Below are 22,452 nucleotides of genomic sequence, written 5' to 3'. Positions count from 1 at the left end.
GCAGAGACAACAGTGCAGTGAGGGTCCAGGTTTACTCTTTGGGGATAGGGAGGAGCAAGGAGGAGGTGTGGGTGGGACAGGAACGCCCCTCAGTAGTCAGCTGTGTAATCTGTGCCATGTAGCCCCCGGCACAGCAATGTGAACTCCTTCACCATCTCCTTTACCCGCCTCTTGTTCACTCGCTCGCTGAAGGAAAGAAGGGAGAGCCGGTTAGCACCACCCACCACTACCTCCTCCTCTTCCAGACCTGAGCCCGGGCCCCACCAGCTCTGCTCACCGAAGGATCTGCTGGCTAAAAGTGTCCTTCTGCTCAGGGCTGAGGCGGGCAGAGGGAAAACCAGGTGGTTGCAGTGCCTCCTTGATCCATATGCTCAGGAGGCTGAAGCAGTGTTTGTTCAGAGCAAATAAGATGTCAGCAAAGCAGTCCATGAGGCTGCGGGAGGCCTGGCCCCCAATGGCCTGAGGAAGACGGGTTCTCAGTACACCAGGGCCTTGTCTCTTCTGCAGCGGGGGTGCCAAGCCACGTCCCACCCTCCTCAGATAGTTCCTTAGCCAAACTGCCTATGACAAATGAGTGCTGTTTTTTGAAAGCCAGCTGATTGTCACAGCAACTCTGACAACTTTCAGATATTTAAATGAAGAAGAAACAGAATCAAGAGTTTAGGGAACCAAAGGCTCAAGATTCCCAAAAGGGCAGCTGCCACAGCAGTGAGGGACACCACGTCCCCTCCAGCCCCTCCTGCCCCACCTCACCTCTAGCACCGCTATGAGCAGCATTCGGCCGTCCTCCTGCACTACCTTCCCCACGGGTTCTACTTCCCCACATCGAGGCAGTAGCTCTGTCTGCAGAGGGTGGAGATGGAGAGGCCTGTCAGCCCTAGCTCCTGCCCCTTCATCCTGGAGACAAGACCTGCACACCACATCCCTACCCTCTCGAGTCCCGGGCAGGGCTGGGTATAGGGGTGGCGGGGGGTCACGGGTCAACATGGGACTCACAAAGAAGCCACAGGAGGCCTTGACAGTAGGTGCCTCAGGGAACTTGAGGGCCAGAACAGCTGTGGGAAAGGCAGAGGCAGATCAGATGGGGTCTAAGGATCCTCCCAAGGGGGCCCCAGGCCCACTTACCCAACTGGCTCCACTTACCACAGTGAAACACAGCTTTGACATCCAACCGTTCACACAGGAACAAATCTGGCTTCCGCTTCAGAGCCTGCAGGAGGTGGAGCTGGTAAGCCCAGCCCCAGACAGCTCCAAGGACCAGCCCCCCACTCACCTGCCACCCCAGGTCCCAGCTTCACGCACCACAGGCAGAGGCTGCCAAAACCAGCTACCCAGCCATCTCTGGGGGACACAGCCATTCCAGAGTTCAGTAGGCCAGGAGAGGAGCAGCCGAAGCACGCTATGTACATGTATGTGGACCTGAATGCACAGGTGTGTATGAGAGAGGTGGGGGGTCATAATGCACACAGCCTGCATCCCAAGTTCCTTCCTGAGCAAACACCTTCTCCTCTCCCCTCCACCAGGGCCAGATTCCTGCAGGCTCCAGGCGGCCAGCAGTGACTTCACTTTGATTCACAGAAGCAGGTGGTGCCCCCTGCATTTATTAACAGGACAGCGGGAAGAAGAGGTGGCAGCTGGACATGGAACACAGCCCAACAGCCCCCTCCCATGTCCGCAGACACGCTTCAGACCAGGAGGAGGTAAAGGAGGGCAGGAGCTGTGGAGCCATGGCCCCACTTTCACCCAGGCTGCCCTGTGTCCAGGCCCTTCTCAGCCACACCCAGCCCAGGAGCCGTGTCACCATGTGAGGGGAACAGATGAAGTACAGGGGGCAGAGAGCCCACCCCAAGTGGTACCAGGACATGACTGGCACATCCTCAGGTCACAGGAGCTGCTCTGCACAGCTCCAGAAGTCATCAAACGCAGCTGTTCCCCAGCAGCCTCCCAACGCGTAACACATAGACCCCTCATCCTCCAGCCCCACATACCTTCCGGTCTGCCATGTTCACTCACATGCAAACACCCCCACACGCAGACTCACTGACACCCTCCTTACCCTCACACATGCTCGCTATCACATCCCTGACACACAGACCCTCTCCCACATTTGTAACACATACTCACTACATATTCACACCCAAACCCCCCACATCCCCAAACCATGTCCACACCCACACCCTCAAGAGACCCAGTCTTCCAGCACCTGGACTTCCCAACACACTCATCCACAAGTACACTCAAATACCCCTACCCCCAAAGATATACCCTCACAGACACCCACACACACATCCATCCAGGCCCAGAACACACTCCCTATTCCCCATTCCTTTCACCCTGCCCCCCAAACAAACTATAAGTTACAGGAGAGTAAGAATAATGCTCACTTTTGCTCATGATTATATGCATCTAGCAAAGTACCAAGCATGTATTACACACTCAGTATTTGTGGAATTATTAAGCAAAAAACACATTATTTACCTTAGCCCACAGGACTCCCCAGCTCACAGGACCCCCTAACACACAGAACTCCCATACACTAACCCTACATTCCCACAGCCTAACACAATCTCTTCTAAAACATACATACCCTAATACAGACATACCGATACCACAATATACACACGTTCCATAATACACATTCCCACAGTGCAACACGCACACGCCTCCAATACATATCAACATTCAAAATCCATCAATGCCTAAGACATACAAACAAAACACACATCAGTGCACATGTCCACATTTCAGCCACACATCCAATGTAATACACAAGACCGCTAACAGCTTTACATGATTTCTGTTCCTCCCAAACCAAACTCAGAACATGCTAAGGTCCAACACACTTAAACACACACCAAACACAAACACATCCTGACACAGTCTCACAGTGGAGCCGGCACCCCACCTCCCAGCAGCAGCACAAGCTGTCCAGCAGCCCAGCTCTGGGCTCCGCTGAAGCACATTCATCTCAGCCCCTCCCTCTGGAGCAGGCTGGGGGCACTGAGGCTGGCAGTTCCCGGCAGGAGCACGGGGACAATGGACCCCAGGCCCTTGAACTCCAGTCCTACCCCTGAACTTCTTGGGCACCCCAGCCGCACAGGAGCTGCCGGGGAAGAGTTACCACCCCCGCCCTCCCCCACCCCACCAGGCCAGCCCAACTCCCTCCCTTTGGGATCGGCCTCTCCCTGGTCCCTGTGGAAGACTGAGCTAGCTGAGGCAAAGGGGCACTAAAGGAAGATGTTGGGTTGTCAACTTCCACGGAAACAGATGAAGAAACTCTATTCAACTGAACAGAAAAAAAAATTTGTCAACAGAAAGCTAAAAATAGGCTTAAATTGAATTTCAACATAAGAGAAAGAGAAAGAGAGAGAACAGAACGTGAATGAATAAAACTAAAACACACCTGTGCCAGGAGTTGCATAAATGAATCAACAATATCAGGATGATCCCTGGGCCCTAAAATATAATAAAGATGGAACTTAAGAAAAAATTATACAAACAGCAACTCAACCTCATATAGTTATGTGGGACTGAGAGCCTGCAGGGAGACAGCGTGGGGGCACATGAGCAGCAGGAAGCAAGATAAAGAAACAAAACATACAAAAACCATGAACTGGGAGAAGCCCAACAGAAAGAGACGGCAAAGTGAAGGACGGGCCTGCCCCAGCTCCCTCCCAAGGGCCTTCCACCTACTCCCCTCTCCTCAGGTCAGTCCCCCTAGTGATCCTTTGGTGCTGGAGCAATGCTGGGTCCACATGGCTGAAGAAACAGCTTTCACACTCTTGCTTTGGTCACTGGCAGGCTGCAGTGGCCCTACATTGCTTCCTAGCACATACCTCCCCATCACCAGCCATCGAACCGGAGGGCAGGGCTGGTTGGGTCTTGGTACCTTGTTTGGAGGCCTTGCTGAAAGCCCTGAAATGGCCAGGGTATCAGGACCTGAGCAAGTGGCCCCTCACTTTGATGGTCTTAGGGCTTTGGGGCTGGCCAAGGAAAGGAACCTACTGGGTCCACTTAAACCAGAGGGTTCCTTTGGGTAGGGCAGTGCCCAATGGGCCAGGCAACCCAGCAGGGGGGCTCAAGGAAGGAAATTGCATCTTGAGTCCAAAAGTGGAAGTCCCACCCAGCAAAACCCTTCTACATGGACACGGACTCAGCAGAGCCAGGCTCAGAGCTCCCATCATCAGCCCACATGAAGAAAGAGCTTTACATGATTTCTGTTCAACGTGTCGCCCATGGTGCAGTGGGAGGGCAGAGCCCAAGGAAGGGATGTCAAGACTGGGACAGCACACAGGTAAGGGGACCATCCTGTTCAGCAAGACAACCAACAAGCCCAACAAACAGGATGCTGGACACTCCTGTCTTTAGTCCTGATGACATCTGTGGCAAGGACAAGGCATGCGCCTGGAGCTCCTGCCGGGCCATTCCACTGTCAAGAGGAGGCACTGCAGGAACACCTGCCTGAGACACCACTAAGGAGCTGTGTGATCTTGTGCAAGCCACAAACACTCAGTTTCCCCACTATAAAGCGAATAACCTCTTCCTTGCTTCCTTCTTCGGCTGTGAGGAGCCACTGATAAAGCCCACCCCTTTTACATGTGAGCCCCGAGTTACTCAAGACCTGGAAAGTGCAGCCCAATGTGCCCCATGCCTGGGTCCCAATGCAGATAACAGGTTCGACATTCAACAGCTGCCCTGCTAGCTGTGGGCCAGACAGTGAGGAAGAAAGGTTCCGAGGGCAGGGAGCCCTCACCCTCCTTTTCTCACAGTGTCTGCACCTGCACTCTGCTGGCCTCATTCTGGACACTGGGGATGCAGAGAAGAGACCCATCCCTGCCCTGAGGGGCTTCGTCTAGGGAGCGAGACAGACATGAAGGCTGGTTCTTGGGCATAACTGGTGCTGTGTCAGCAATGTGTACATGATGCAGTTTCAGCACAAAGTTAGAAGCGCCTGATTGTGCCTTACAGAAGCTTCCTTAGGAATGACACATGGGTAAGGCATGAAGTGGGAGCTCACCCGGTGAAGGGCTTAGGACATTCCAGCCAGAGGAGCAAGGCACAGGGATCAAATGGGACACGGTAAGGGACAAGTCAGTGTGGCTGGAGTGCTGGAGACATGACGCTGGCAGGAGAGGACGTCGAGAGGTATGCAGGAGCTACATCATGTGGGTAGGAATGGGATGACAACCTGAGGGCAATGGGGAGCAATGGGAGGATTTTGAGCCAGGGAGGGAAAATGCTCAGAGTTGTGTCTCATAAATAACATTATAGCCGCAGGGTGCAGAATGGATTGGAGAGAAGGGCAAATGTCAGGAAAACCAGTTAGAAGATTGTTGAGATGGTTCAGACACCGTTTACTGAGACTGGCCATGGAGGGCAGGGAGGCGGGGGCGGACCGTGGGCTAATCCAGAGCCAGGACCGCCAGGACTCACTACCCCCCCTGGACATGAGGCATGAAAGAAGTAGAGCTGATGATGACCACGCCTGGGCTGCTGGCTCAGGTTTCTCCCCACCTTGTACCTTCCCACAGCCGACCAGAGCGGGGGTCAGCGCCATGTGACCAGACACTGAGGACATGGCAGAGACCCTCTGGCTCCCGCTGAGACCCCAGGCAAGCTGCCAACCTGTGACCACAAGTCCAGGCAAGATTCATGGGGCTGGCAAAGAGCAGTGCTGTTTCATGTCCAAGTTAGAAGCCTGGTTAGAGAGCAGGGGAAGCCCGGCACTCCTTTTTCCCAACTCTCTCAGGCTAAGGGCCATAGTGACTGGGGTAGGGGTGGGACCACAGCCATAGGCTTTTGGCTGGGAAGAGAATAAACCTCAATGCAGGGAAAGGAATCAGCATTCACTGAGTACTTCGTGTGCAAAAACCCCATGCCAAGGGCCCAAAAGATGCTACTTTAATGCCTGTAACAATCCTATCAAATATAAGAAATCTCCATATCACAGATATGGAAACAAAGGCTCTGCAAAGGTAAGTGACTTGCCCAAGGTCACACAACTAGTTGGTGGTGATGAGCTTAGCATCTAGGTGTACCTGATTTCAAAGCCCACGTCATTCTTTCTACTTTTCATTATATCCCAAAGGAAAGGAGCCAGCCTGGTACCCCAGGTCCCTCAGAGCTTCTGGTCCCACCGTCCCCATCATCCAGACCGGTCCTGGGCCCAGCAGGCCAATAGAAGACATCATTCATTCTCTTATCCACTTCAACTGTTTGTAAGGTGACAATTAGGCTGTGCTTGGTCCCATAAGTTTCCCGTCAAGTCCCATGTGCAACTCAGGGGACAGAGGAGAACAGAGTGGGCAGCTGTGGCTCCCCAGTCGGGGAAGCAGAGGCAGTGGCAGTGGCGGCAACAGCAGAGACCCCCATCAGGACCTACCTTGCTGGAAGAGAGTGAGTGTGACAGAGGTGACGAGCAGGAAGAGGGCCTCGATTGGGGGAAAGTGGGCAGGCTCATGAGCAAAGATGTGGACCAGCTACAACAAAGCAGGGAATGCTGGTCACCAGGACAGGCCAGCATGCCTGCAGTGCAGGTGAGGGTCCCTGCCCAGGGGCCCACCCACCCCATGCCACCCACCTACCCCATCCTGAATCAGACAGATCTCTGACGAGGATGAAGTCTAGAATGCTGCTGTCCCAATCAGAAGGCCCACCTGTCGCGTGAGGTCAAGAGCTGAGGCCTGGGGGATGGTGCTGTACATCTGGCCCAGCATCTCACACAGCTGTGGCACCATGGGGGCAAAGTCATCCAACAACGTCTTAACAGACTTCTCGAAAATAGCGCACACCGCCTTAGGAGAAAGCAAAGGGACCCATGAAATAGAAACCAATACTGTATTATAATCATCAAACCTGATAAGAGACTAGATCTTAATTATTCTAACCAACAAAAGAAGTGCTAATTATGTGATGTGTTAGAGACACTAATTAGCGCTATAATGGCAACTATATCATGATATGATATACAAATGTATCAGATCAACTTGTGGCATTTTTAAAATTTACACATTGTTATATGCCAAATATATTTCAATAGAAAAAAAAAGAAAAAAGCAAAGGTGCCCTGGTCAGCAAGCCACAATCATCTGGAACAGAACAGAGGCCTGTCACAGGGCTGGCCTAAGAAAGGGCCTGTCCCTACGAGCCTTGCCTGGTTCTGAGGACCAAGGCAAGTAAACAAGTCTGACCCTCACTCTGAAAGGAAGGAGGCAAAAAGGCCCTTTTCAGAGAGGCACAGGATGGGACTTTGTGATTCAACTCTCCCTACTGTATACACCTTCACCATTTCCTCTCAGGGAGCAGCAACAGCAACAAAACCCTGAACTGAAAAGAGACCAAAGGCAGGTCTCTGATGCTGAAGGGTCCCTGACTCTCACCAGGCCACAATATCACAGCCCTTTGATTGAGCACTTCTTGTGATACTGGGAAGTTCTGAATATCTTCCCAAGAAACTCCTTGAATCTATGGGACAAGATCCGCCTCCTTTATTTCCTCAAGACCATTGCAAGGTTAGGTGGGGCAGCAACACCTTCCTTCTGCTCCACCTCTGAGAAAAGTCACCATGGTGCAGAAAGCAAGGGCTGGCGCTCACCTCCACCACCTGGGCATCATTCAGCCATTTGCTCAGCACCTTCTGGATAAGCTGGAAGACCTGCTGCAGCACCACTACCACCTGGAGACACAGGAAGAAGTAAGATGCCCCCACCACCACTGTCACATATCTGAGAAGGACCTGGTAGCAGGAAGTAGACCAGGAGTTCAAACCTATCACCCCAGACTGCGTATTGAAGACTCAATGCATGGGACCCCGGCGGAAGAAGTGTTTGCTCAACGCCCTATGAATGAAAGAGGATATTTGAATTCTAGGGATCCACTTAAAAGAAGCCTCAAACTGCAAAGCAGGGATATCATGAGTACTTCATAAGATTATTAAAACTTTGTGACTTTAAAAGAAATCACTTCCTATACATTTCTGCTCAGTAAAACTCTTAGTGCCAAACCCTGTGGGCTAGCTCCTGAAGGGGAGATGCTCTCTCACCCAGGTAAGCTTAGGGTAGACAGCCCCAGGGGAGGTACAGACGTGGGCAGCTTCTGAGGGAGCAGTGGGCAGATGAGGTCCTGGGAGGTGAGGGAAGGAGGGGCTCCACGGGAGGGTAGCTGAAGCTGGGGGAGGCATGTTGAACAGAGGGGCTGGGACACTACGGCGTCCCTCGCTCTGGCAGAAACACTAACGGGGGGGGGGGGGTACTGGGAACAAGGGTCAGAACAGTTTCTCATGTTTATTCAAAACTTCAGTGTGTAAAGTGCTCTCAAGACCACACATCTACTACCCTGCAGTTCTACGAGATGAGCAAGCCAATATTCTGACGTTTATCATTTTCAGTGGGAAGCTGAGGCTTGGCCCAGATCAAACAGTTTATAAATGGCCACCCACACCCCTGTGCCCAAGCTTACCAGGGCACTTATCACACTGGTTTGGGGTTTTTTAGGTTTTTTTTACAGGGACAAAGAGAGAGTCAGAGAGAGGGATAGATAGGGACAGACAGACAGGAATGGAGAGAGATGAGAAGCATCAATCATCAGTTTCTCATTGTGACACCTTAGTTGTTCATTGATTGCTTTCTCATATGTGCCCTGACTGCAGGCCTTCAGCAGACTGAGTAACCCCTTGCTCGAGCCAGCGACCTTGGGTCCAAGCTGGTGAGCTTTGCTCAAACCAGATGAGCCCGCTCAAGCTGGTGACCTCAGAGTCTCGAACCTGGGTCCTCTGCATCTCAGTCCGATGCTCTATCTACTGCGCCACCGCCTGGTCAGGCTTATCACACTGTTTTGCGACAACCTGTTTACATGTATTTCCTCAGATGGGGAGCTACTCAGAGGTAAGAATTATTGCCTGTGGAACGTGTAAGCACCCTCAGTGCGCAGAGGGGACAGTGCACGCTGAAGTAGAAGGCCCCAGAGTTGGGGTTAAACAAGGCCCATAATTATATCACTTAGGGTTGAAAGATAATGTCAGTGTCCCCTACAGGAGGAGGAATCACAGTGATATCACCTGGGGACAAAGACTCCACCCATATGGTGAGGCAATGATATCACTCCCCACAGAGAGGGGGCAATAAGATCATTCACTGGGTCAGAGGACCAAAAGTATCATGCCCCAGGGAACAATGACAATATTACCCAGAGTTGAAGGTGACAATGACATTCCCACAGGGGTGGGGGATGGGGGCAATGCCAATGACAACATCACCCACGGGGTTAGGTCCCTGTGGCACTGGCAGCTTCCGGAGCTCAGAGCCTTCATGATCATCCTCATGATGACTGACATCCAGCGTGGTGAAGAGGTTGGAGAGAAGCCCCAGAATGTGGACAATGGCCAGCTTGTTGGAGGGATTAGGCTATGGGAAGAAGTGGACGATGTTCTGAATCTCCCAGCCCTGGCGTGTCCCCTTGGCCCCAGCCCTCCCTGCCAGCTCCAACACCACCCCTCAGAGGCATGGCTCACACCAAGGGAAGCCCCAGATTCCCACCCCAGTTCCTCCCCAACTATACACACACACACACACACACACACACACACACACACACACACACCGGCCCCAAGCCCAGCTCGCTCACTATCTCCTCTGCCAGCTTCTCCAGCTGCTGGACGTAGGGTGAGATGAGTGAGTGCAGGTTCTTAAGGATCTCCTCCACCTGCAGGGCTGACAGCAGGAAGCCCAGGGCCTGCATCAGCCACATGCACTGACTCGTCTGTGGAACAGAACATGGAGGGTCAGTCCTGTACACATCTGATTGTGGGTGGGAAGAATAAACCCATTAGGGAACAGAGAATAAGGAACAGGCAGAAGATGGGATTTTTGTGGGTTCCTACAATGTCCCCAGGGAGCCCCCTAGAAACTTTTGAGCTCACCTTGTGGATCTGTTTCATTAGCACATCCTAGGGATAAGAAGAGATATGGTATCAGAGCAGTGCAGAGTGTGCCCTGAGGCCCAGCTCCACCGAGAGTCCCTGCATACCTGGGACACAGCCACGATGTTGGCAGCATAGGGCGGCAGGTCATACTTGCATTCTCGGCAGATCTTCTTGAGGGTGGACACAGAGGAGACAGAGAGCTCAGGATTGCCGAGGGCATGCAGTACAAGGGGCAGAACACTGTTGATCATGACGGGGTGGTCAGCCAGCCATTCAGACAGAGCTCCTGGAGGAAGAACGGTTGAGGGCAAGATATCTGAGGCAGGCCATGCCCCAGAGAGGCAGGCAGAATTCCCAGGCAGGATCAAGTTGCAGCCCCGGTACAGAGTGCTGCTCATTCAGAGGACTGAATAGGCACATATGCATGCACATGATCAAACATGATCTTTACAGCTGAGAAGAGGTGACTCAGTAGAGGCCCGGCACTGCTACTCCACTGACAGTGAACTAGCCTTACTGAATTGCAGCTCAATGCATTCAGTAGGAAGGACCCCTGGATGTGCCAGGGTTGGTTGGGGCATGTGTGTCTCTCCCATTTCGGATAGGACCCAGCAGGCTGGCTATAGCTGAGGATGGGTGCCTAGGTCTCTGAGAATGGGTTCATGGGTGTGTACCAGGTCTCACCAATGGTGAACATGACGGTATCCGCCAGCTGCACGTTGCTGATGCTGATCCGTGGGATGAGGCCAATGAGTCCAGGCACCACATCAGAATAGTTGACATCAATGGTCTCTGCGATGGACTGGAAGCCATAGAGCAGGGCCTCTGTGTGCTGGGGAAAGAGGGTGCCACTGGCTCGGCTGAAGAGCAGGGAGTGACAGATCTGGGAGGGCTGAGGGAATCAGGCTTGGGGGGTACCTGCCAGGAGTAGGGCTCCTCTGAGCTGGTGAGCAAACGGCCCAGTTTGTCATAGAGGTTGCTGAGCAGCTCGGCCCCCAGCATTTCATAAACATACATAAGCGTGTCTGAGATGTCCACCCTGAGAAGTAGATGAAGGCCTTGTACACTGCCTGGATCCTGCCCCCAAGCCCAGGAGCCCACCCTGGTACCCTCACCGCCCTGCAGAAGGGCCTGGAGAATACAGAAAGGAGCCCCAGGATTTGGGAAGGCTGGCCTTGGGCCCCTCCCCTCACTGGCTTCATTATTTCAGGACTCTGTTTAGAGCTGGGATTGGCTTGCTACCATCACCTGTAAATTCGGAACTGCTCCTTTTCGTCTGAGGACCAGAAGCCATACTCCTCATCAGAAGGGAACTGGGCCTTGTGCAGAAGCACATCCACCAGCTGGAAGTAGACTGGCCGGTATACCTGCTGGTACACAGCCTGCTTCTCTGCTTCAAAGGACAGAATGTCATCCTGAGAGAACCAGGGAAGAGCATTAATCACCTCACTAGCAGCCACAGAAGCCCATTATCCACCTTCTCCCATTAAGGCCCCTCCTACTGGAGGTCACACAGACACACCTGCAGTGTATACCAGAAAGTGAGGGTCAGGGAGCTGGTGGTCTCATTGACAGGATAGTGGCCAGGAATACCCGTGCAGAACATGATCATGTTTACAAGGGCCAGGAAGCTCTGCCAGTGCTCTACTTGGTCCAGCAAGGCCCTGGGAGGGAGGAAATATAGTAAAGTCACCCTACTATCCCCAAGAGGGCTCCATAACTCCCCCCCCCCGAGTGCCTTGCTAGCCCACCCCCAGCTGCCTCACTCCTCACCGAGAGTGGTTCTCGCCCAGGGCCACAGCAATGCGACAGATGCCATGGGAGGTCTCCATGTCCCCATTCTGTACTGCCTGTCGCAGTTGTTCCTGCAGTCCCAGCACCAGTGGGATGAGTTTCAGGAGTGTATTCACATACCTGGAGGCATGGGGGAGAAGACCCATCAGAGCTATCTGCCCACTCCCCACCAGATGAAAATAAAGGTACATTCTCCCTGTCTTCCATTAAAGCCCCCTGACTCACATCAAATGGAAAGCAAAAAAGAAGTTAGGGCCTACAGGGCAGCTTTGATGCTGCCTATGTTGGGAAGAACCTTAGGTCAGAGACCTCCAGGAGAACTCTGGAAAAGGAAGTATAAGGTCAGTATTATGTGTTGAATTATGTCTTCCTACAAGCGGCTGATGCTAGAATGCATTAAGACTTTGGGGGAGGCCTTGGGTAATTGGCTCAATGGCAGAGTGTCAGCCCAGCATGTGGATATCCTGGGTTCAATTCCCGGTCAGGGCACACAGGAGAAGTGACTATCTGCTTCTCTACCCCTCCTCCTCTCCCTTCTCTATCCCCCTCCTGCAGCCATGGCTCAGCTGGTTCAAGCACATCAGCCAGGGCACTGAGGATGGCTCCATGGAGCCTCTGCCTCAGGCACTAAAATAGCTTGGTTGCGAGCATGGGCCCCAGATGGGCAGAGCATCAGCCCCAGATGGGGGATGCCAGGTAGATTCCAGTCAGGGCGCATGTGGGAGTCTGTCTCTTTATCTTCCCTCCTCTCACTTGGAAGAATAAGGGGAAAAAAAGACTTTGGGAGAGGTTGGGATGAGGTGAATGTATGTCCTATGCAGGAAGGACATAAGTTTTGCAGGGCTAGAGGGAAGACTGTTGTGGGTTGGGTTGTGTCCCCCCAAAAAAGATATGTTGAAGTCTTAACCTCTACACCACAGAATGGGACCTTATTTGGAAATAGGGTGATTGCCCATAAGGTCATAGAGTAGGGCAACCCCTAATACAATATAACTGGTGTCCTTATAAGAGGACATCCATGTGAAGACAGAGACCTACAGGGAGAATGACATGTGACAACAAAGGCCACAGAACACTAAAGACTGCCAGCAAACCACCAGCAGCTAAGAGGAGGCAAGGAAGGGGTCTCCTCTAGGATTCAGAGGGTGCTGACACCTTGACTTCAGACCTCCGGCCTCCACAACTATGAGGCAAAAAAATTCTGTTTAAAGCCACCAAGTGTGTGACATTTTATGATAGCAGCTCTAAGAAACTAACACACATACTGTTTGTTCCAGGAGACTGAACAGGATGGGCACCAGAAGAGTTAACACAGGCTCAGGAACCCTGTTAAAGACTTTAAATGACAGTAACAGCTCCTAAGAACATTAATCCCTGCCTTCCTCTCCACCTCCTACCAAATCTTAACTCTGGTGGCAGCAGGAAGGGAAAGTAGATGATGAACACAGAGAGAGCTAACAGGCAAAATGAACAGGACTTGAAGACTAACTGGGTGCGAAGACAGGAAAGAGTGAGGGACAGCTCTCAGGTTATTGGCTAAACAACTAGGATAGTAGGGCTATTTACTGAGACCGGGTGGGGTGGGTGGAGGAGGACAATGACAATCTAGATTTAATGGGAGGCTAGAAGGTGATAAGTTCAGTGTTAGGCACGTTAAATCAAAAGCACCTAGTGAGATATGCAGATAGAAGTGTCCAGAGAGTTTGGATATAAAAACATGAAACTCAACAGAGAAGTTAGAGAGCCCTGGCTGGATAGCTCCACTGGTAAGAGCATTGGCCTGAAGCACTGAGGTTGCCAGTTCTATCCCCCGTCAGGGCACATACAAGAACAGATTGATATTCCTGTCTTTTTCTCCCTTCCTCTCTGGCTAAAATCAATAAATTAAAAGAAAAAATTAAAAAAAAAAAGAAGTTAGAGCAAGAGACATAGATTTTGGAGTCTTCAGAAAACAGCTGCTAATTGGAGTTACTGGAGTACACGGGAACTGCTCAGGAAGAAAGTGCTAAGTGAGAGAAAAGAAGACAGTCCAGGTCAGAGCCCTGAAGCACATTGATCCCTAACAGAGGAGAAGAGGAAGCATGGTACACAAAAGAAATGGAGGCCCTGGCTGGTTGGCTCAGTGGTAGAGCGTTGGCCTGGCGTGTAGGAGTCCCGGGTTCGATTCCTGGCCAGGGCACATAGGAGAAGTGCCCATCTGCTTCTCCACCCCTCCCCCTCTCCTTCCTCTCTGTCTCTCTCTTCTCCTCCCGCAGCCAAAGCTCCATTGCAGCAAAGTTTGCCCGGGCGCTGAGGATGGCTCTATGGCCTCTGCCTCAGGCACTAGAATGGCTCTGGCTGCAGCAGAGAGATGCCCCAGATGGGCAGAGCATCGCCCCCTGGTGGGCATGCCGGGTGGATCCTGGTCGGGCTCATGCGGGAGTCTGTCTGACTGCCTCCCCGTTTCCAACTTCAGAAAAATACAAAAAAAAAAAAAAAAAAAAGAAAGAAAGAAATGGAGAAAAGGCCCACTCAACCCCACTGGACTCTCCTAGGCGCCTGTGCTGTGGAGATCAGACTCAGCAGAGGAAGTGACACTTTCAGGGGGGATGAGATGCTTGGGTTCCCTCTGCTGTCAATCGCAGTGTCATCATACCAATTTATGGAGAGGTGGGAGGGGAGATGTACAGAGTGTCTAGAAGGAGTTCTATTTGAACTTGTCCCAAGCAGGCTGCTAGGTACATAACCTCATAACCTTATGGGTAAGATGTGGACAGAGGCAACCAGCCCTGTATGTTGGTCTTCTTTACCCTTTACATCCCCATTCTGGTGAGATAAAATGCCCATACCAGGATACTCCCAGCCCAGAGACAGCCCCAGAGGGCGCTGCCTAGAGACAGCTGGGATAGCTTCAGACTTATGACCCTGACACAGGCAGTACCACCAGACAATGGGCACCTTCAGACCAGAATCTGGCACAAAGAGCAGGGGCAGGGCCAAGGCTATGACCTGTGAGTTCCCCAGCAGCTGAGATGGGGGCAGGGGGTAGCAACCTACACCCATAGTACCCCACTGCATTCCAAAGCTCCCTCATGCCTGCTAAAACTCGTGTACACAGTAGGTCCTCAATGAAGGTCCTTAATTGTCTCATCTGAGCCTTATAATAAGATAAATAAAGGACAATATAGCCCAGAAGGACTCAGCACATCACTCAAGGTCATACAGCAACTTAGAGATAGCTTCCAGGCGAGAAGGGCCCTTATTCTATTGTAGGTCTGCTTCTCTTTCAGGGCCCAAGCTGAATTTTCCCAAAAGATCTATGCTGATCACAGCCTATAGCTCAAGTCCTAACTGATGGGAGCCTCCAAAAGCCTGTCTAGTTCACCTTCTCTCCCTCTCTAGCCCTCAGTGAAAAGCTTTTCCAGAATTAAAAACATACTACAGGTGAAAATAAAAATAAAAAAAAACGTTTCAAAGGAGAGAGAGCCAGGCAAGCAGCAGCAGCGGAGGAGAGGAAAGAAGGAGCCCTGAGAACAAGCTTAGCCAAGGGGAAGGCTGGTGTCAGGAAACCTGGGTCAGGCAGTGGCTGGATGGTCCAGGAGTCAAAACCACGGAAGGTGACTTTCTCAAGCCAAAGCTAGGAAACTAGACTAGATAGAGCAAGGTCCAGTCCAAACTCTGACTCCAGGCTGGGAGCAGCCCTCCCATCGGGGAAACTCTTGCATAGATTTCCTCTCCTGGGCACCTGTGCCCATGACCCGTGAGTAGACAGGAGAACAGACCTGAGGCCTCCAGAAGTTTCTAGGTTCGGGGGAGGGAGGTAAGAGAGGATGTCTTTAGGGCCATGGCTGAGACTGGGTTCAAAGGGGCTGATTTTAGTTGGTCAGCTCAGGCTGCTGGGACTGCTTAGCTGCCACTCACACAGAGCTCAGCCTAGACCTGCAATTAGAGATCCAGGAGCAGAGCTGAAAATGGGAAGAGTTGCTAAGCAACAAAGGGAGCTGCAGCCAATAGGCGTTCAGGAGGCTGTGGGTTTCCTCACTGGCTTCTTGCTTGCTCATTCGTTCAGAGAAGAGGCATCAATTACCTGCCAAAGCCCTGGAGACTGGCTGGGCGGGTAAACCTGGGTGTATCCAAGGACATCCCACATCACCCACGCACTGGCCCTGGCCAATTCCCCTTACCCAACTGTCTGAGCCCAGCACTTGGGCTTCAGACTGCCAAGAAAGGCCTTGACCTGGGACTTGGTACCCACCTTAAATTGGAAAACCTGGGAAACCAGGGGAAAAGCATCATTGTAACTGCTAATGCAACAATGTTAATAAAAATTAGCAACTTCCATTTATGGAGTGCACAGGAACCCTACTAAATTTTTCACAGACATTCTCTTACTTAATCCTGGCAACAAAATATTCTTTATAGAATACCAGGGACAGGCCCTGTGCACATAATCCTATTTAAGTCACTAAAACTCTGTAAGGTCGATATGATCACACCCATTTTACTGATGAGGAAACTGAGACTTAAAAATGGCTTATTCAAGGTCTCAGATTTAGTAGAGACCATGTGGAATTCAAACTCAGATGTGATTAACGACAAGGCTAGTGTCATTAAGCACTCCCCCACACCATTCAGTGTCTTTCAGCGCTTTTTTCCCCTCCAACTCTGCCAAGGCTCCCAAAGCCCTGTCTTTGAAATGATAGTGTCGGGTCTCTAATCTTGCCCAGGCTGATCCACCTTATTCCAAAAATCTCACCATGCCATTTTCTCTGCTTAAAATCCTTTAATATCTTTACATCATCCTCAGGATGAAGACTAAAATCTTAAACTGGCTGACAAGGTCCCACATGAACTGAGGCCAGACCTCCTACAGCTAAGTGGCCCTTAAACCCTGCTGTCAGTCACACCCCCTCACCAGGCTTTCTCACAGCCTTGCTAGGGCTATCTCATCTGTCTTAAAGGGCCTTGCCATCTCCATCACTTCCATCTCACTAACTCTTATGCAGCCTTCAAAGCACAGCTCAGTTGTCACCTCCTCTGAGAAGCCTTTCACAACCCATAGATGGGTTAAATGCCTCCTTTGGTCTCTTACAGCCCCCTTGCTCTCTCCATTAGAGCATTCATCATGTTGACCATACTTGCCCATTCATGTGTCTACTAGGTATGAGCTCCTGACTTATAGAAATCAACCCACTCATCGTTATGCTCCTGGTGCTCAGCACAGGGCCCAGCATACAACAAGTGCTCAAGAAACGTTTGCTGAACACCTTATTACACTCACCTTCTTTCCAGTCCTTGAATGTACCATGGTGCTGCCCAGCACAGGCCCTCCCATCTCCTGTAACTTCAGAAGCCTGCAACACTCCCTTCTCCCACAACCTCTCCCACCCCTGATCACTCAGGCAACTCCTACTTTTCATCCGTTCAAAAAATACTGAATGCCACCAAGTGCTGCAAGGCACAATGTAACAAAATAAAATGACAGAGTGCCTATCCTCACAGAGCTGGGAGACAGACATTAATTTATAATTAAACCGTGTTATGGGATAAGATGGAAAAACACTGGGAGCTCTGGGATAAAATAATAAAGACCACACTTGGTCTTATCACTGGGATGTGAAGTTGAAGCTGAAGCAGAGGGGCCACATCAAGCACACGTGTGCAAGGAGCACGGCAGGAGATGAGGCCAGAGAGGCCTTGTGGCGCAGCATCTCTGGGAGTCACATAAAGGGTTCTGAACTTCATCCTAAGAGCAGTGAGAGGCCACAAGAGTTCTGAGCAAAAAGGAAAGGTGAGATACTCATTTTCAAAAGGTCACTCTGGCTGATGGGCGGACAATGGAGAGTGAAAACCAGGGAACTGGCGAGAAAGTTCTACAGCAATCTAGGAAGAGGAGATGATAGCTAACACTAGAGTGGTGGCAACGGAAATAAAAAAAAAAAAATAGATGTGCAATATGGTGAGGGACAGAACAGCCAGGACTTGGCTGAGAAAAAAAGAAGAGTCAACTATTTTAACTGAATACAGTGGTACCTTGAGATACGAACAGACCAACATACAAATTTTTTTTTTTTTTTAAGATCCGAGCTGAGAGTCCGTATTTTTGTTCGAAATCCAAGCAAAATTCCGAGATACGAGTTGTGATTCGGGAAGCTGCCGCTAGTTGGCGCGTTGGCGCACGGGTCCAGTATAGGCAGTTTGATATACAAGTTGACTGACTTATGAGCTTGGTTACAGAATGAATAAAATTTGTATCTCAAGGTACCACTGTAATTCATTGGATGGTTAGTTGTTTAATGTCTTGTCTCCCTCTCTGAACCGTGGGACAGGAACCATGTCTTGATTGGTTCCTTGCTGTATCTCCAGCAGAGGACCATGCACACAGTAGGCACTCAGTGTTTACAGAACAGATAAATGGATGGACGTGTAGGTGACCAAGCAGACTGTCCCTCTCTGAAAGGTGGGGACCAGCTCACCTCTGGGCATCAGGCTGCGAGATGGCATTGACAATGGCCTCCACACTGCTGTCGAAGAGCTCCGAGTCCCGCAGAGCGGCAAAGGCAGCCTGAATGAGCGCCTCACAGTCCTGCAGCGGGACCTCCAGCTGCACCCAACTGGAGAAGCACTTGAGCACCTTCTGACGCACACAGCTGGGTGAGCTGGGCTGCTGGAGCAGCTGCTCCAGCAATGGGAAGACAGCCCCACACTCCACCGCCAGGCTGGCCCGCACCAGGCCTTTGCGATACTGGGGTAGGCGGCTGGTCTGAAATTCCTCAGGCAGCACTGTCAGAAGCTCCAGCAGAGCCAGGCAGCGCCCCTGGCCATCCACCGGTGAGTCCTCAGCCTGAAAGAGTCGTACCATATCTGCCACAGCACATGGCCAAGCGTCAGGCATCATACTGAGAGCCAGCGAGGCCAGCGCCACACACAGTCGAGTCAGCACAATCTTGGAACCACTGGCAAAGCGGGTGATCTGGGTGAAGAGCTGTGCCTTTAGACTTTCATACTGGTCAGTGGGGATGTCACTCCAGTAACGAGAGATCTTGATGTGCAGGGCACTGGCCCCAAAGTATTGGATCTCAGGCACCTTGTCAGGCTGCAGTAGCTGCCAGCTGAAGTGCCAGGCCTGTGGGGAGACTTGGGCCTGCATCAGCCACTTCTGAGCCAGGTTCTTGTTCTCGATGTTGGGGTCGTAGTAGAGCTGGTGCAGTGCCTGCAGGACAGCACAGGATTGAGCAGGTGCTGGCCACTCTGGATCCTGCCAGAGCCCAGAAAAGAGGGCGTGACTTGGTCCTGCAAGACTGCTCTCTCTTTCTGACTGGGGGGCTGAGCAGAAGGGGACAGCTCAGGGCTCTCCAGGTTCCCAGGCCCAGGGTCCTGCCGATATCGTGAGAGCCTGAACTCGGTCCATGCTCTACCATATCCTCTTCTCCTTACGGCAAAACATTATGGGTTCACAGAGTGAACTTCCACAAAACACACACAGACAAAAAAAGAGGAGGCTGAGCTCACCAAAGGAGAGGCATGTGAGGTAAAGGGCAAAGCCCAGGTGGAAGGAATGGCTCCACAGGGAGGAAGCTAAGCCTGAGGAGAGCATGAAACAATCAGAGGGGCCCTGACCCTCCCAGGCACAGCTGTTCCCATCAACTCCAAATGCTCCACTCAGCTCCCCCAGGATCATCCCTAGGTCACTCCAGATGCTGGCGCCAAAGCCAGTGTGAAACCTGAGAAGGACTAAGACTTTGCCAAGCAGCCCTTGGGCAGAGACATACTGGAGAAAAGAGTGAGAAAACCCCTCAGAGAGTGCATGGGAGGGTCCAAAGAGCTGGTTGGGGGAAGTTTAAGCCTGCAGCCCTAGCAAATGCTTCACCTACAGCTCTCAACTAGCTGGATCCCCAGGGTCCCAATTCCATTGGGACTTCACACAGTAAGAAAACAGGTTTATCTCCCAGGTAGCACGTGGAACAGTGCACCATCATGCCAACAATGTCCAGTGCCAGGTGTGGAAGAATGAGCCCAGAACTCTGACCCCCTAAGCAGTCTCCATCCAAGTAGGCTTAGCCCTATCTGTCCCTCTGACAGCCAGTTATGGCCACTGTCCCTGTTTGTCTGCTCAGGGATGCAGATGCAGGCTGAGAACAGAAGCAGAAGAGATGCATCCTTACCAGTTGGTATGGAAAACAGAGCTCAAGCATAACAAATGGGTATATGCAACTATTCCTTATTTTCCATCAAGGTAGCCCCATCTCCCCATTCATCCCGGGGCCAGGGGATGTTTTTCTGCATTTCAGGCATCTGGAGACAGAACCCAGAAGAGACTCAGAGAGTAGTTTTCAAAAAAGATGGACTGGGCAGTGGGAGAGTCTGCAAGGGCCATGGCAGGAAGCTATATGGGCAAATGAGTAGGAAAGAACCCTGAGGCTGCCAGCAAAACCAGGCCCTTTGGACCCAGCACAAAACAAAGGGGGCCAGCCATACTCCTGCCTGCCTTCATCCAATAAAAGAAGGACCTTTCTCCAAGAGAGTAAAAGCATAACCTAGATTGTTTTAGTTCAAGATTATCTTCTGAGCCCCTGGCTCAACAAAAAGGGTCCAGAATGGTTTGACATCAGTATGGTTCCTGGGGACTGAGCTGCAGGTCTCCTGGGTTCCTGGTTTCTTACTGCACTGATCATGCAGTTCCCACAGAGCTGGAGAATAGCCACTGGAGAACAGCCAATTGACTGGAGGGCTAAGCCATCAGCATTCTGGAGGGACTATCCCAAGACCCTAGCATATCTATCCCTGAAGACCCATGTGTAAGGAAAGCCAAATATAGCTCATTAGGACATCATAACATTGCTGCCCTGACTGCCCAGACAGACAGCAAATGCCAGGTGTCCTAGGGGCACCAGCCCAGCGGGCACCCAGCCCGGGCCTGGACTCTGGCATTAGTATCAATCCCCAGAACTTCTGCTCTGTCACTGGAGTGCCCACCCCAGGGCCCTCGTACCTTCTCCACGTTCTCCACAGTGAAGTCCAAGGCTGGTGCTGCTCCAGCCCCTGCAGCCCCCGGCTGCTCCTCCCGCCGGTCCATCTTTGCTCCCTCCCCAGCAGGGAGGTGGACCCTGACCTGTCTCCTGCCCCAGCCCCTTGGCTGCTGATCCCCCTGCTAGACGCCGGCCTGGGTGTCCAGGGAGTGATGTAGTGACAGGGGACCCAGGATGGGCATGGCTGCCGAGGCCTCCCCACCTCGGTTGGGGCGGGGGCTTGCCAGAAACTAAAAAGGGTGCTCTTAGGAGGAGACCCACTGAGGTACTCTAAGGAGGGAGACGTCAGTGAGGAGTTCTCAGGCGGGGGTCCTAGTGGTAGGTTAAGGCTCTGTCTCCAGTATCTGTAGGGAGGGAGTCATAGGGGAGGGAGGCCTGCGGGAGAAACCGAGCCCCTGGCCCGTGAGGGCTCAGAGGGTCGATGGCTTGTACCCACAGCACCCAAGTCTGAGTGCGCTCCTGGGTCCTATGAGGAGGTCACTGGGGTGGGAGGTCACGGGGGAGAGAGTCCTTCGCAGGTTACGGAAGGCGTTCCAACGAAGCGCGGGGGTGCAGCATCGACAGACAGTCTATGGCGAAGAGTCTGTAATGTTGAGGGGCTGTGGCAGGTACCCTCTAATCGGCCTGGCCCGCGCTCTTCTCGCCGCCTGGCTCCGGCCCCGCTACCGTCGCTGCCTCCGCCCCAGTGACTGACAGGCAAGCCGGCCCGGCCGGGACGGGGCGGGGACCTCAGCGAGGCGCGAGCTGCCCCGAGCGCCTGTTCCCGGCACTGCCGACTGAGGCGCCGTCCCTCCCCCGAGCCTACCCTGACCCAGCCCGGCCCGGCATAGCCCGGCACAACCCAGCGGAACTGCGCGGTAACTCATTCCGGGTCTTTGGTCCTGTCCTCGCGCCAGCCCGCATGCCCTCGAGCAGGCGACGGAGCGACGCGCCCCTCGAGGTCCCCGCCGAGCCAAGGTCCCGCCGCTGTGCACCCTGGGAAATGTAGTCCGTATTGCGCTTAACGGGAGGGCGGCACCTCGCGGCGGAGGCCAGGAGCACGTGGGCTGGGGACCTGTGGAGCTACGCGAGCCCCAGGTTTACCCGGGTCGACAAGCACTCCAGGCAAACCGGCGGGGGAGCTGCGGAACAGTGTGTGTGTGTGTGTGTGTGTGTGTGTGTGTGTGTGTGTGTGCGTGTGCGTGCGCGTGTGTCGGGGAGTGGAGGACAAGTCACTGGGGCGGGGGGGCGGGTAAATGGGGGTGGGAGCCTAGGCTGGAGGAAAAGGGGTGTATGTGTGTGTGTTGGGGGAGTAGAGGACAAGTCACTCTGGGGCGGGAGAATGGGGATGGGAGCCCAGGCTGGAGTAAAAGGTGTGTGTGTGTGTGTGTGTGTGTGTGTGTGTGTGTGTTGGGGAGTGGAGGACAAGTCACTCTGCTGCTCCGCTTCGGGTGCATCCTGAGGCCCAGGAAAGGGGTCGTGTGGGAAGAAGGTATCAGCACTACTTTAAGAGGAAAGAAAGTTTGGCGCGGCCCAGGAATAAAAAGGGACGGCTCTCGGAACCACCCAGTGAGCAACCAGGAAACTACATACCATGGACAGTGCTCGGAGAATTTCATAAGGTTCTTGGAACCAACTTCTCTTTATATGTAATTAACATAAGACTAGCTCACACCTAAGTGCTCCGAACAGTGCTTTGCATACCTTACGCATCAATTCTCAACAACTCTAAGGGGGATTTTTATTCCTTTT

General features: G+C 52.4%; 1 protein-coding gene across 1 annotated transcript; it reads right to left on the bottom strand.

Moving 5' to 3' along the window:
* Positions 1-13: 13 nt before the first annotated feature.
* On the bottom strand, positions 14-21,584 carry IPO13 (importin 13). The gene is made up of 20 exons (XM_066376076.1): positions 20,685-21,584; positions 18,169-18,905; positions 11,693-11,833; positions 11,442-11,583; positions 11,168-11,334; positions 10,838-10,958; positions 10,604-10,751; positions 10,024-10,205; positions 9,917-9,943; positions 9,622-9,756; positions 9,258-9,401; positions 7,595-7,675; positions 6,657-6,794; positions 6,383-6,479; positions 3,404-3,456; positions 1,144-1,210; positions 997-1,055; positions 754-843; positions 278-459; positions 14-186 (listed from the first exon to the last, which is right to left on the bottom strand). Exons 1-20 carry the CDS (start codon positions 20,766-20,768, stop codon positions 90-92), a joined length of 2,892 nt encoding a protein of 963 aa, XP_066232173.1. The 5' UTR covers positions 20,769-21,584; the 3' UTR covers positions 14-89.
* Between the last annotated feature and the right edge of the window lie 868 nt (positions 21,585-22,452).

This window comes from Saccopteryx leptura, chromosome 3 (genome assembly GCF_036850995.1).
Source record: "Saccopteryx leptura isolate mSacLep1 chromosome 3, mSacLep1_pri_phased_curated, whole genome shotgun sequence".
NCBI classification, from domain to species: Eukaryota; Metazoa; Chordata; class Mammalia; order Chiroptera; family Emballonuridae; genus Saccopteryx; species Saccopteryx leptura.
The sequence above is the reverse complement of the archived record's forward strand: the minus strand, read 5'-3'. Positions and strand labels throughout refer to the sequence as shown.

What these genes read in the sequence shown, in the direction of transcription:
- IPO13 (XM_066376076.1), bottom strand. Translation starts at nt 20,768, where the DNA reads ATGGACCGGCGGGAGGAGCAGCCGGGGGCTGCAGGGGCTGGAGCAGCA. An exon ending in AGAAGCTGGCAGAGGAGATA is followed by an intron (nt 9,402 to 9,621) that starts GTGAGCGAGCTG and finishes TTCTTCCCATAG; the next exon opens with CCTAATCCCTCCAACAAGCT. An exon ending in AGGCCTCCTGTGGCTTCTTT is followed by an intron (nt 844 to 996) that starts GTGAGTCCCATG and finishes CACCCTCTGCAG; the next exon opens with ACAGAGCTACTGCCTCGATG.